The following is a 10,389-nucleotide window of genomic DNA, read 5'->3' on the forward strand; positions in this document are numbered from 1 at the left end:
TGGATAGATCTGGCATTAACACTTCTGTAGAATCACTGGGCATTTATACACATGCTCTGGGAGGCATGGGGGGGGGAGGGGATGCTTTAATTAGCACAGCTCCAAAGGCCATGGTCATTGAGTGCCCAGAGCATTACGTGCATCTGTGGTGGGGTGCATTGCACTCATTGAATGAGCTTTAGTTTAAAGCACCCTGCCACCATTTTTCAGTGCAGGGATTCTGATACACGGGGTGCAGGAGGTTGCTGGAGTGCAGTAATTTCCATGCTCCAGCAGACTCAATTAATTGTGTATAGGAGCCCAGTGATCCCACATAAATGCACCTACTCCACTGCCTTAACCTTCTTCCCTTTGAATCTGGGCAGCCAGGATTTTGTTTCTTAAATAAGTGCACGGCCTTATGGGCAGATAGCCCACAATGCATTATTCTGCTGCTGGGCTCTGCATGCTGGGGTTTATTTCACAGTGCTTTGTGGGATACCTCCTGGAAGTCAGTGGAAGTCTAGAGCTTAGGATCACACTAGCAAGTACCAATGATTCATTTGGATGCCAGAAGTTAGGGATTTAAAGGAGAATATAATGGCTGCGCAGGAAAGGAAGTGTCTGCAGCCTGTGGGAGTCCAGGTGGGATTGGTGTTGGGGCAAGGTGAGTTCAGATTTAAGGATGGGTAGAGGAGGCCTAGGATAGTCAGTACAGCAGACTGACTGGGGCACCGTGGCAGATGATGGTGGATGTTCTCCAGAGAGCAGAGTGGTACTGTCAGGGGTATAACCAGGACATAGACAGTCACAGATTGAACCTAGAGATTGCAACCCAGGAGATCAGGGACAGACAAGGTCAGGGGAAAAAAAGCCCCAACTAGGGTCAGGGGAGCACGAGTAGGCAGGTCAGAAAACTGGGAAATAAGCAGTAACCCTGGATAGACATACAAGCCAGGGGGCAAAGCAGGTCAGGAACAGGAAGCAGGGATCCCAAGCACAGTTATTAGCCAGAGGCTCCAGAGCAGGCGGGACATGGGCAGTCAATGATCTGAAACCACAAACTAGGAACCAGCTGTTGGAGGACTGGTGTCTGGAGCTGGCCAGGCAAGCTGGAGCAAGGAATTAATAGAAAGCAGCCAGCAGGCAACAGGCAGAAGCCAGGAACAAGGATGAAGCCAAAGAAACCAACAAGCAGGATACAGAGAGCCAAGAGCAGGCAGGAACTAGAAATCAGAAGCCCAAGGCTACGCAATAAAGCATCTGCTCTGATGAGTGTCCTCCTAAGCCAGTGATTCTCCACCAGGGTGTATGGGATCCTTTTGAGGGTGCCACAGGGTGTTATAGAATATTAGCACTGTCAGGAGTGCAAACACCTACATGAATCACAGGAGAAACATTTCAAACAAGGAATCCATAGCAGCAAAACCAACCTGACTTGCTGAGGCTTTCTGAATTCTTTGCAACAGAAGAATTGCTCTATCTTTGTTATATAGACCAGAAACAGGTGAAAATATTTCCCAAGAGGTGCCTTGAGTCTGAAAAGATAAAGGGCTGCTGTTTATAAGCAGGCAGCCATGCCCATGAAGCCACCTGGGGCCAGCTGTGGGTAGTTAGGCCTCTTGCAGTCAGGCCCATTCAAGTAACCATGGTCAGCTGGGGCAATTTAGCCTGCCTGCTGCCTTGGCCCGACTGGTACCCCCATTGGCAGCACTGTCTGACTGGCACCATGTCAGAGAGGGGAGCACGTGACAGAGGATAATTAGGTGGCTAGTGTCTTTGCAGTCAGTGGATGTGCTGGTAGTGGGCCAGTTGATGCTGGTGCAGAATTACTGTGGTCTGTGGAGCTCATAGACCCAGTGGGATGTGAGTGGCAAGGGAAGGACTCAGATTAAAAGGCACTGAACCCTGCCTAAGTTGAAAAGATGTGTCCCCAGATGCCAGCTGAGCTGTTCAAGGTACCTTGGAAAAGCGTGAGCAGTTGCTGCCTGATCAAGCCAGGCCTGTTCTGGGACTGATGAGGGGACAAGGGAATAGTGCTGGGCAAGTCCAGAGTGAGATCCCAAAACCAGTGGGGCAGGAGAGGTACCTCCCTTCTCTCCCCTCAGAGCAAACTGGGTCAGTGGAAGCCTCTTTCACTTACAGCCCTGCCCCTTTATGGCTCCTCCTGTCCTTCAGGTTGTAAGCCACGGAACAGCTCTGCACTACTGTAGGGATGGGCACTGCCTTTGCTGGCACAGCCAGGAACTCTGAAGGGCCAGATCACAGTGTGTGGCTACTATGGGTGCAGACATGGGAGACCTCCTGGCATAGCTCATCCATGGCACTTGTGCCAACTTCCCACAAATGTGTAGCCAAGGAGCCCTCCCTGTCTGCACAGCATTTATTGGGGGGGAGCACAGATCATGCGTCTCCTCCACGGCAGCCTGCATAGAGCCAAGCACAAAGCAGCCACCCCCTCTATGGGTGGCAGAACCCGAGAGACTTCACAGGAGCAGTGCACAGCCTGGACTGCTGCAGGCATCCCCAGCCCTCACCCCTAGGCCTCCAAACTCATTGGGTGACTGCTGCTGATAGCTCCTGTGCCCACGGTGCTGTGGTCCAGCCTGTGTCACTCAGCATTGTTGCAGGCCCTGTGTGCAGGCTCCTTGGGGTCTCTCTGGTGCTTCCACCTCCTCCTAGTTCTTCATTTCTGGAAGGCAGAGAACAAGTCTGAGGGGAGGGCTCCACTTCCCAGACCCCATCACACCAGCCCCAGCAAGTCCCCTGCCTGCATGACCCCATCTCAGACCCCATTACACTAAGCCCTTAAGAGCCTCTACCAGCTGCTCCCAAGACAGGTGCAATTACCCCTCTCCCAAAGAGCTGGAGTCTGTTCCCAGCCCCACCTCAGCACAGACCCTGCTACCCAGCCCCAGGGAAATCCCTCCCCACCTGACCCCAGCTTAGACTGCATTACCTATCTAATCATCCCCAGCCCAAGGACTCACCTCCCTGTCTGACCCCATCACTGGCCTCCTTACACCCAGGCTTACGGAGCCTAGTTTGACACATCTGTAGTACATGTGGCAGCTGGCTGGGCTGAGGAGCCTCCAACTGATGGCAGCCATTGTCCTGGGGGAAAGGGTTTCCTCCCTGGCTCAGTACAGGAGCATTCAGGATCCCAAGTGCAGCTTTTCACTCTTCTTCTTCTTCCCCCTGTGCCATAGGGCTGTTTCTCCCCTCATGAGGCAGGAGTTAAATGGTCAACCCCAGCCACAAGGGGCGGTCAGGGCTGGTCTACCCTAGCTCATGGAGACAGCCCAGCAGGTTTTATTCTAGCCTGCTTGGGCACTGAGAACAGGGTAGCTATGGCAGTCTGAGTTTCAGCACAGACTGCAAAATCCACCCATATCTCCAGGGAAATACCTAGGCAGCCGACTCATGCTGAGCTCTGGGCACCCACAGCTGTGCTGCTAGCAGCACACAGGCTAGCGGGTACTGGAGATACCCTTGGACTGGTCAATCATGGGTGCTGGTACAACAGACCCTGTTCCTACCCATAGGCAGGCCTGAGGCAATTAGGTCATTGCTGGTTTCAGAGCAACGGGCCCAGAGTTTGCAACTTACCATCAAGAATATGGAACTCATCTGCAGAGTCACAGAACCCTGTAACAAATAAGCCATGGGGCGTTAGTGTCCCGGGAGCTCTATGGCTAGGAGGCAGGTAGCCACCATGGGATTCCTCTTCAGCTGGCATCACTCCACTTCCAGGAAAGACCCCAGCTATGACCTTTTACACCTGCTGAGGGGCACAGCCCTTTTATATGGGGAGATCCATGGAACATAGCACAATTGCCAGGCCCTCTCCCATTCGGTGTCCTAATGGGAGCCCATGGCACAAGCACTTTTGCACCAGAATCCTTTGTGCTGGGGATGGTGAGGCTTCCTCAGACTTGTCAGGGGGTGCTGCCCAGCCCCTAAACATGTTGTGAGTATGAGGTAGCATAAGGATATGCAATCATGGGGGCAATACTTTGCCAGCTCCTTCTAAAAATGGACCCTTAATGCCCCCCCAATTGCCCTGCCAAGACCTTCCTGCCTCTCTTTGAGAAGACATCTGCAACCTTGGCCCCACCACTGATGACAAAGCTCCCACTCCCCTGCAGCTGCCAACCCTCACCTCTCGGCTCCCAGAGCTGTCACAGAGTCTGAGCTGTGCATCCCTTTAGGAGAAGTTTTCATGCCAACCAGCACCACAGGGACTCAGAGAGAAATGGAGCACAAAGGGGGTTCCTCTTGCCTCTCAAGTGCACCCACAAGAGTAGACCCATGGGGTGTGGAAGGCCAGCCTGTGACTCACCATATGTAGGGAAGTAGTAGGTTAAGTCCTCATTCATGTTCATGTCTGTGACGTGCTGCTCAAATTTACTGATAACAGCATCGCTGACCCGAATATTTCTTCCTTTGGGATATGAGAAACAGAGAAGCCAGTCTCATCCAGCCTCAAGCACAACTTACTAGTATTTTGCAGAGCTGGTCAGGCAATTGTGAAGGAAGCTTTTCCTTGTTGCTAATAAGAAATGATTTTGGAGGGGCACTCAAATGCTAATTTCTTAGCAATTAAGTGTTTTGTGGAAAAGGGTCAGTTCCAACAGCCCTTTCATAGACTCATAGAGAAGTCGGGCTGGAAGGGCCCTCCAGCGGTCATCTCTTCTAGTCCAGTCTCTCACCTGCAACATGTCTATCCCTATCCAAACTATTCTATGCAAACCCAATGCCTAACCTCTTAGCCAAACTAACTAGTCAGCCCTGACAAAACCCAAGATATAACATCACGGGTAAACCAGGGGGACCTCAGTGGCCAACGTTCTGCTGCTGCAAAGATTGTTAATATATGCTGGACAGATCCCAGGAAGAGGGATACACCACCTGCTACAGAGGACAGCAGAATCCCTCACAGTCTATTCCAATCTGGGTAAAATTCCTTCCTGACCCTAAACATGGTGATTGGTCTGACCCAGAGTGGAGGGGCAAGATCCTCTAGCCAGGAACCTCTAGGTTTAAGTTCCAGCAGGAGCACTGGCACACCCCAGCCTTGGGTGCAAGCAACAGCCAATGCCTCTGAGAAAAGGTTTTATTTTTTCCTCCCCTAGACCCAACACATGTAGAGGTTGGAGGGCAGGAAAAAGTTTCCACTGGGCCCCATGCCAACAAAAAACATGGGAAATACCCATAGAACAACATAGGCATAGCTACCTCTAGATTATCCCTGACTAGTGGCTGTCCAAACTCTTCTTGGACACCTCCAGTGATGAGAGCCCACAGCCTCTCTCAGCAGTCTATTCTGCTGCCTTGCTGTTCTAAGAGCGAAGAGTTTCTTCCTGATATCCAATCTAAACTGACTTTGTGGCAACTTCAAGCCTACTTTCTGCAGCAAGGCAGAAGAGGTGTTTTCAATTGAAAATTTGAGAAAAAGTCTTTAAAAACCTGTTTCAACTTTACCATTTCTAAACAAAAATATTCCACATCTCCATTTCAAAAGGACTTTGTGTCAAAATCCAAGCTAATGGCAGTAAAAAAGAAAAGGTTTAAGAGGAATGTGATAAATGTTCCAGAATGATTGAAGTTAAATGTTTTGATTGACCCCAGATTAAATTGCTGAGGGGCTTCTCAGTTCTTGAAAGCTATTTGAATGTTGACTTCATCCAAGTTCAGGATGGAGCATTTTGGAAAATCCTGAAAGCCAGCTCCAGCCCAGCTGGTACCTGAGCATTAAGTACTTTGGTATCATCCTTCCTCCAGCCCCTGGACATGGAGAACCTCACCACCTTCAGTGGCAGCTTACACAAGCCTAATGTCTAGGCACATTGCACTAAGACTTCCATGTGATCCACTACCTGCTCTCAAACCCAAAAGTCTGCTTTCTTCACTCCTTACCACCAAACAGACTCAAGAAGAGCCCTGCTCTCTTTGAACTCACCAGGCACGGTCTCAGACCCATCTGTGGCAGGCAGAGGAAGCTATGTCTGGGTAGCTCACATAGCTCTGTGCTCAGACCCCAGAGTCCTAGGTTACAAGCTGGAGTTCTGGGCAGCCAGATCAAACCCCCGGAGAAGTCACCCTAAAAATAAACCTTGGGGGGCATCGTGCAAGGAACTTTTCTATAGGTGCAAATGTCTACCCCCATTCTGAAAGCATCTGCCTATGGGGACCAGCCCCCAGGGTCATGAGCCCACACACCCACCATAGAGCTTGATTGAGATCTTCCGGCGCTTCTGGTAGTACAGGATTGCGTAGCTGTTGTAGTCCGTCTCCCCCACCACCACGTCCACGTTGCCGCCATAGCCACGGCCTGGGAACCAGGGCCACAGTAAGTCATTGGCATTGATTGGTCTCATGGTAGTACTAAGGGTCGTAATCAGGGCCCTGTTGTGCTGGGTGCTGTGATAACTACAGGAGCACTGACTAGATGAGGAAGGATGTGAGGAGAGAAAGGGTAGTCCAGTGTTTAGGGGAATAGGCTAGGGCTCAGGCTCAAGATACTCAAGTGTGAGACTCTGAGGAGACAGGGCTCCACAACTACCACAGATAAAATGGCAAAGGTTCTCTCTGTTCAAGCTGTCCCCTCACTGCCAAAGGGGTCCCCTCCCCTGGGAGCTCAAGTAGCAAAGACAACTGTGAATAAAAGGACAAAACTCAGCAATGCCGAGATTCCAAGCCCGCTTCTGCTCCCCAGATTCCTTATTGTCTGCCATACTAAAAACAGGCAGACTTCAAAGGCCAGCCAGCACATGCATTACGCCAGCACTGCTTCATCGGTTTGCACTGCAGTAGCAAGTAGATACCCAGGTCATAGATCAGGATCCATCTGTACCAGGTGCTGTACTGACAGAGAGCAGAAAGCACCAGCTCTCTGGACACTGCTGCCATCCCCTGCAGTTTTCCTACCTTCAAGCCTTCCAAAAAATTACATCAGGACCCCTTCAAGAAATACGGAGATTATCTTAAAAATATATGATTTTTTTCAAATTCATTCTGTGACCTTAGCAGCTAGAAAGATCCTTTTTAAAAATAAAATGAGATTCTGATTTATTCACATGACTCCCAGAGCTGGGGCTTTAAAGAAAAGAACTTAAATGACACTAGATTCAGAACAAAAGGACAAGAGTTGGCCACAAAAGGGTACCAGAAACCAGGCTGCAGTGGGCTCTGTAGAAGACATGAGGACAGACTAACACAGAAAAGGACAGCTGCAAACTGCTGTAAGAGCTTGTCTACCTGGAGCGGTTACTGCAGAATAACGTAGAGTGGAAATGCACCCGAGCTATTCTGGAATGGCTCCCTGTGTGGACAGGTTCTGGAAGAAGCGTGTTTTCTCTGGTTAGTTTAACCTGCCTCCAGTGTCCACATGGAAGCTCTCCTGACCAGTTACTACCTGTGGACAAATCCTCAGACTTAGCTCAGTTCCTGTCAGAAGCAAAACCTGCCACTTCTAAAGACATCCTGAGAGTGGGAGCTCCTGAGGGCTTGCACTGGCAGTTCTACCATGTATGAAGGGGATGCCAGGCCTCTTGGCTTCCTTTGCTGGCAGGGCTCTTGTGAATCAGGTTTCCAGGAGCTTTGATTAATACACTGGGAACCAAGTAGCCAGGTTACAAAGCACATCCATGCTAGAGGGCTGGACAAAAGCCCCCACAAAATGTACCGCCCCAACATGCAATGGGGTTGTTTAAAATCTGGGAGGGCTTTCAGTGGAGTCCAAAAGTCTAGATACAGGAGGCTGTATCTAGAAGGTGGTCTGGATTTACATGAACTCCACTGTTCCCCTCACTCACCCTTCAAGAGGAAGCGTCCTGTGGTCTTGGTGGGGTTGTACTGCTGTTTAATATTCCAGCATATCCCATCCCTGTGGACATGAGGGAAGAAAACAGTGGATGTGCCAGCTAGAATAGGCAAGCAATGGTCTCAGATGTAACATACTCCATTCAATGGCCAACCTATTGACTGTTATGAGCTATTGAGTGACAGCTCTCTCTCCCCAACCCCTTGCAATACACTTCCTTCACCACTAGCTCAGTAGTAATGTCCTGCGCCCCCCCCCATGCAGGTTATTAGTCAGGGGTTTTTGCTGTCCTGCCCCTTGAGCCAGCACAATGATTAAACACACTCAGCTGAGTCCCGCTGGAGTCCAGTCTTCACGCTTGAAGTCAAAGACATGCTCATCTGTTGTCCAGAATCAGGCCCAGCTGCTGTCCCTTCCAGTTTGCTCCTCCTTCCCTTCCCCATTTGCAACTGGAGTGGACTGCTGAAGTCTATGACCCCAGGGGACTCAGAAGCACTGGCGGTAAGAGCTTGGTTTTCAAAGGCAGTTCTTTGGCCATGGCCACTCACAAGGCCCCAGCCTTAGGCTAACTTGAGTAAGGCAGGTGTGAGCACATGCAACACATATCTACAACTATGAGGAGGTACCATGGGAGCTGGGAGGTGAGCAAGGTCCAGGGGAGGTCCTTTCTGCAAGCCAGCACTTGTGAGTGTGCCTTGCTATGACTCAGATCCTCAAAAGTAGGCACATAACCCCGTTGCTTCCAAACACCTGACTACCTTGGAGCCCTATCCAGTGCAGGGTGCCTCAAGCACACAGGTCAGCCGCAGTGGGTTGTTAGCTCTCATAAGGAGGAGTCAAGCCCTCCAGATCCCTGCACTGGTGGTTGGGGCTATGGGACTTGTTCATGCTAGTTAGGGGAGCAGCTCAATCCCAAACCAGGGGCCCACTGAGCTAAGCCATGGAGCATACCCAGTAGTGACACATCACCACACCGAGCTGCCTTTAATTTCCCAGCCTTGTTGCCCAGTATCTCTTTACAGCTGGGTCAAATAGGAGTGGCCTCCTGACATGACTCCAAGGAAAGACTGTGGGCTGGGCTCAGGGCTGTTGCCTGGATTTTCAGCAAGAGGCCACCTCAGCCTTGCAGTACAGCCCTGGGGCACCACCACCCTTTTCAACCCAACATGCCCTGGAGGAACTCACAGTCTTCGGAAGGTGCTGATGGCCAGGGTCTTGCCATCTGGGATGGATGCTACAATGGATGTTGCTTCCAGCTGGTGATTGAACTCTCTCAGGTAATCACACTTGGATGCCACACCAACCAGGAACCACTTCCCTGCAAGCTGTAACAAAAGGAGGCTTGGCACAATACACACCCTATGAATTGTCCTCCCCACTTGTGAGGCCCTCCAAACACTTCCCTCCGGCCCTCGGAGCCCCTTCAAAACCCACGTAATGGCGGCTGCCTCTCTAAAAGCCTCCAGGGGCACCAGCTGCTGGCTGCAACACCTCAGGCTGTTTCCTTGGGCTCTGGTTGTGAGGCAACCAACCCTGACCTCAGCCTGCCCCAGCTAGCCTCACCTTGCCCCTGGCTCAGGCCATGTTTGCAGCCTGAGAGGGGCAGAGGGGCTGGGCCAGAACCTGTGGCACCAGTGATGGGAGACAGTGTCTGGGCCACCACCTGCTTTGCTGCCCAGGACTGGAAGGGCCCTGCCTTGCAGGTAAGCCCAGGAAAGTGGCTGCTGGGCAGGCTTTCCCCGTGCTGTGTTGTGCTGTGCTGTGCCACTCGGGCCGTGCAAGGTCGGGCTGGGCCGGCACTGGGGAGGCGAAGCAGCAGCTGGGCCGCAGCTCCGGCTCAGTCAGCACCGGGGAGGAGTGGTGGCCGCAGAGCCATGTGCCACTCAGGACAGGATGAGCCTGGCCGGAGTGGCAGGGGCTCAGCTGCACTTCACCCTGCCTGTACCAGTCAGTCTCAAACGACACATCTTGACGTTCTTAGTTAGTCCTTGGAACCTCTCCCTTGGCCCCAACTCTGCCTCTTGACCTCTCTCTACTGCTGGGCTCCCAACCCTGAGTCTTGCCCTCAGGCTATACTGCAGCTTGCACCCTGTTCCAGGAAGCTTCAGCCTCATGTGCCTTCCTGGCACTCTGGGGCCTCCTACATCCCCTATCAGTCCCCAACCCAGACCACTGATTAAAACCCAAATGAAACCATAACCCCTCTGGCTATAATGAAACTGTCAGCTCACTGGCTGTATACCAACTCTTATTCATTTGGGTCCTAGTGCCCTGCCAGCCCCCAGTCCATGGGTGGGCAAAATACGGACCACAGGCTGCATCCAGCCTGCAAGGCCATTCTATCTGGCCTGCAGGGCCCCTAAAAAAATGTAGAAAGTATTTTTCTGCTCCTGGCTGCCTGTCAAAGATGACAGAAGACAGGGGCAGTAGGACCCAGGGGGAGTCGGCAGCAGGATACAGCAGCCCAGCCCTGCCCACACCCCACCATTTCCCTTTCTTCCTGGCTCTACACTGCTCCAGCACCAGATGTCTCCCAACTGCATTGCCAAACTGGGGAGCACAGGGCCATGTGGGTACCCTGGGGG

At 51.8% G+C, this 10,389-nt stretch overlaps 1 protein-coding gene across 1 annotated transcript in view; it reads right to left on the reverse strand.

Annotated features, from left to right (window-relative positions):
• Positions 1–2,249: 2,249 nt before the first annotated feature.
• The window catches only part of C8G (complement C8 gamma chain), a 12,122-nt gene continuing 3,982 nt past the window's right edge, over positions 2,250–10,389 (reverse strand). Inside the window, exons 2-7 of the mRNA XM_019540492.1 lie at positions 8,990–9,129; positions 7,797–7,867; positions 6,206–6,313; positions 4,322–4,423; positions 3,589–3,627; positions 2,250–2,671 (exon numbers count right to left, since the gene is read on the reverse strand). Coding sequence (XP_019396037.1) covers positions 2,658–2,671; positions 3,589–3,627; positions 4,322–4,423; positions 6,206–6,313; positions 7,797–7,867; positions 8,990–9,129 — 474 coding nt within the window. The 3' untranslated portion in view covers positions 2,250–2,657. The remainder of the gene's footprint in view (positions 2,672–3,588; positions 3,628–4,321; positions 4,424–6,205; positions 6,314–7,796; positions 7,868–8,989; positions 9,130–10,389) is intronic.

The sequence above is a fragment of the Crocodylus porosus genome, unplaced genomic scaffold (genome assembly GCF_001723895.1).
Source record: "Crocodylus porosus isolate Cpor-Errol unplaced genomic scaffold, CroPor_comp1, whole genome shotgun sequence".
Classification (NCBI taxonomy): Eukaryota; Metazoa; Chordata; order Crocodylia; family Crocodylidae; genus Crocodylus; species Crocodylus porosus.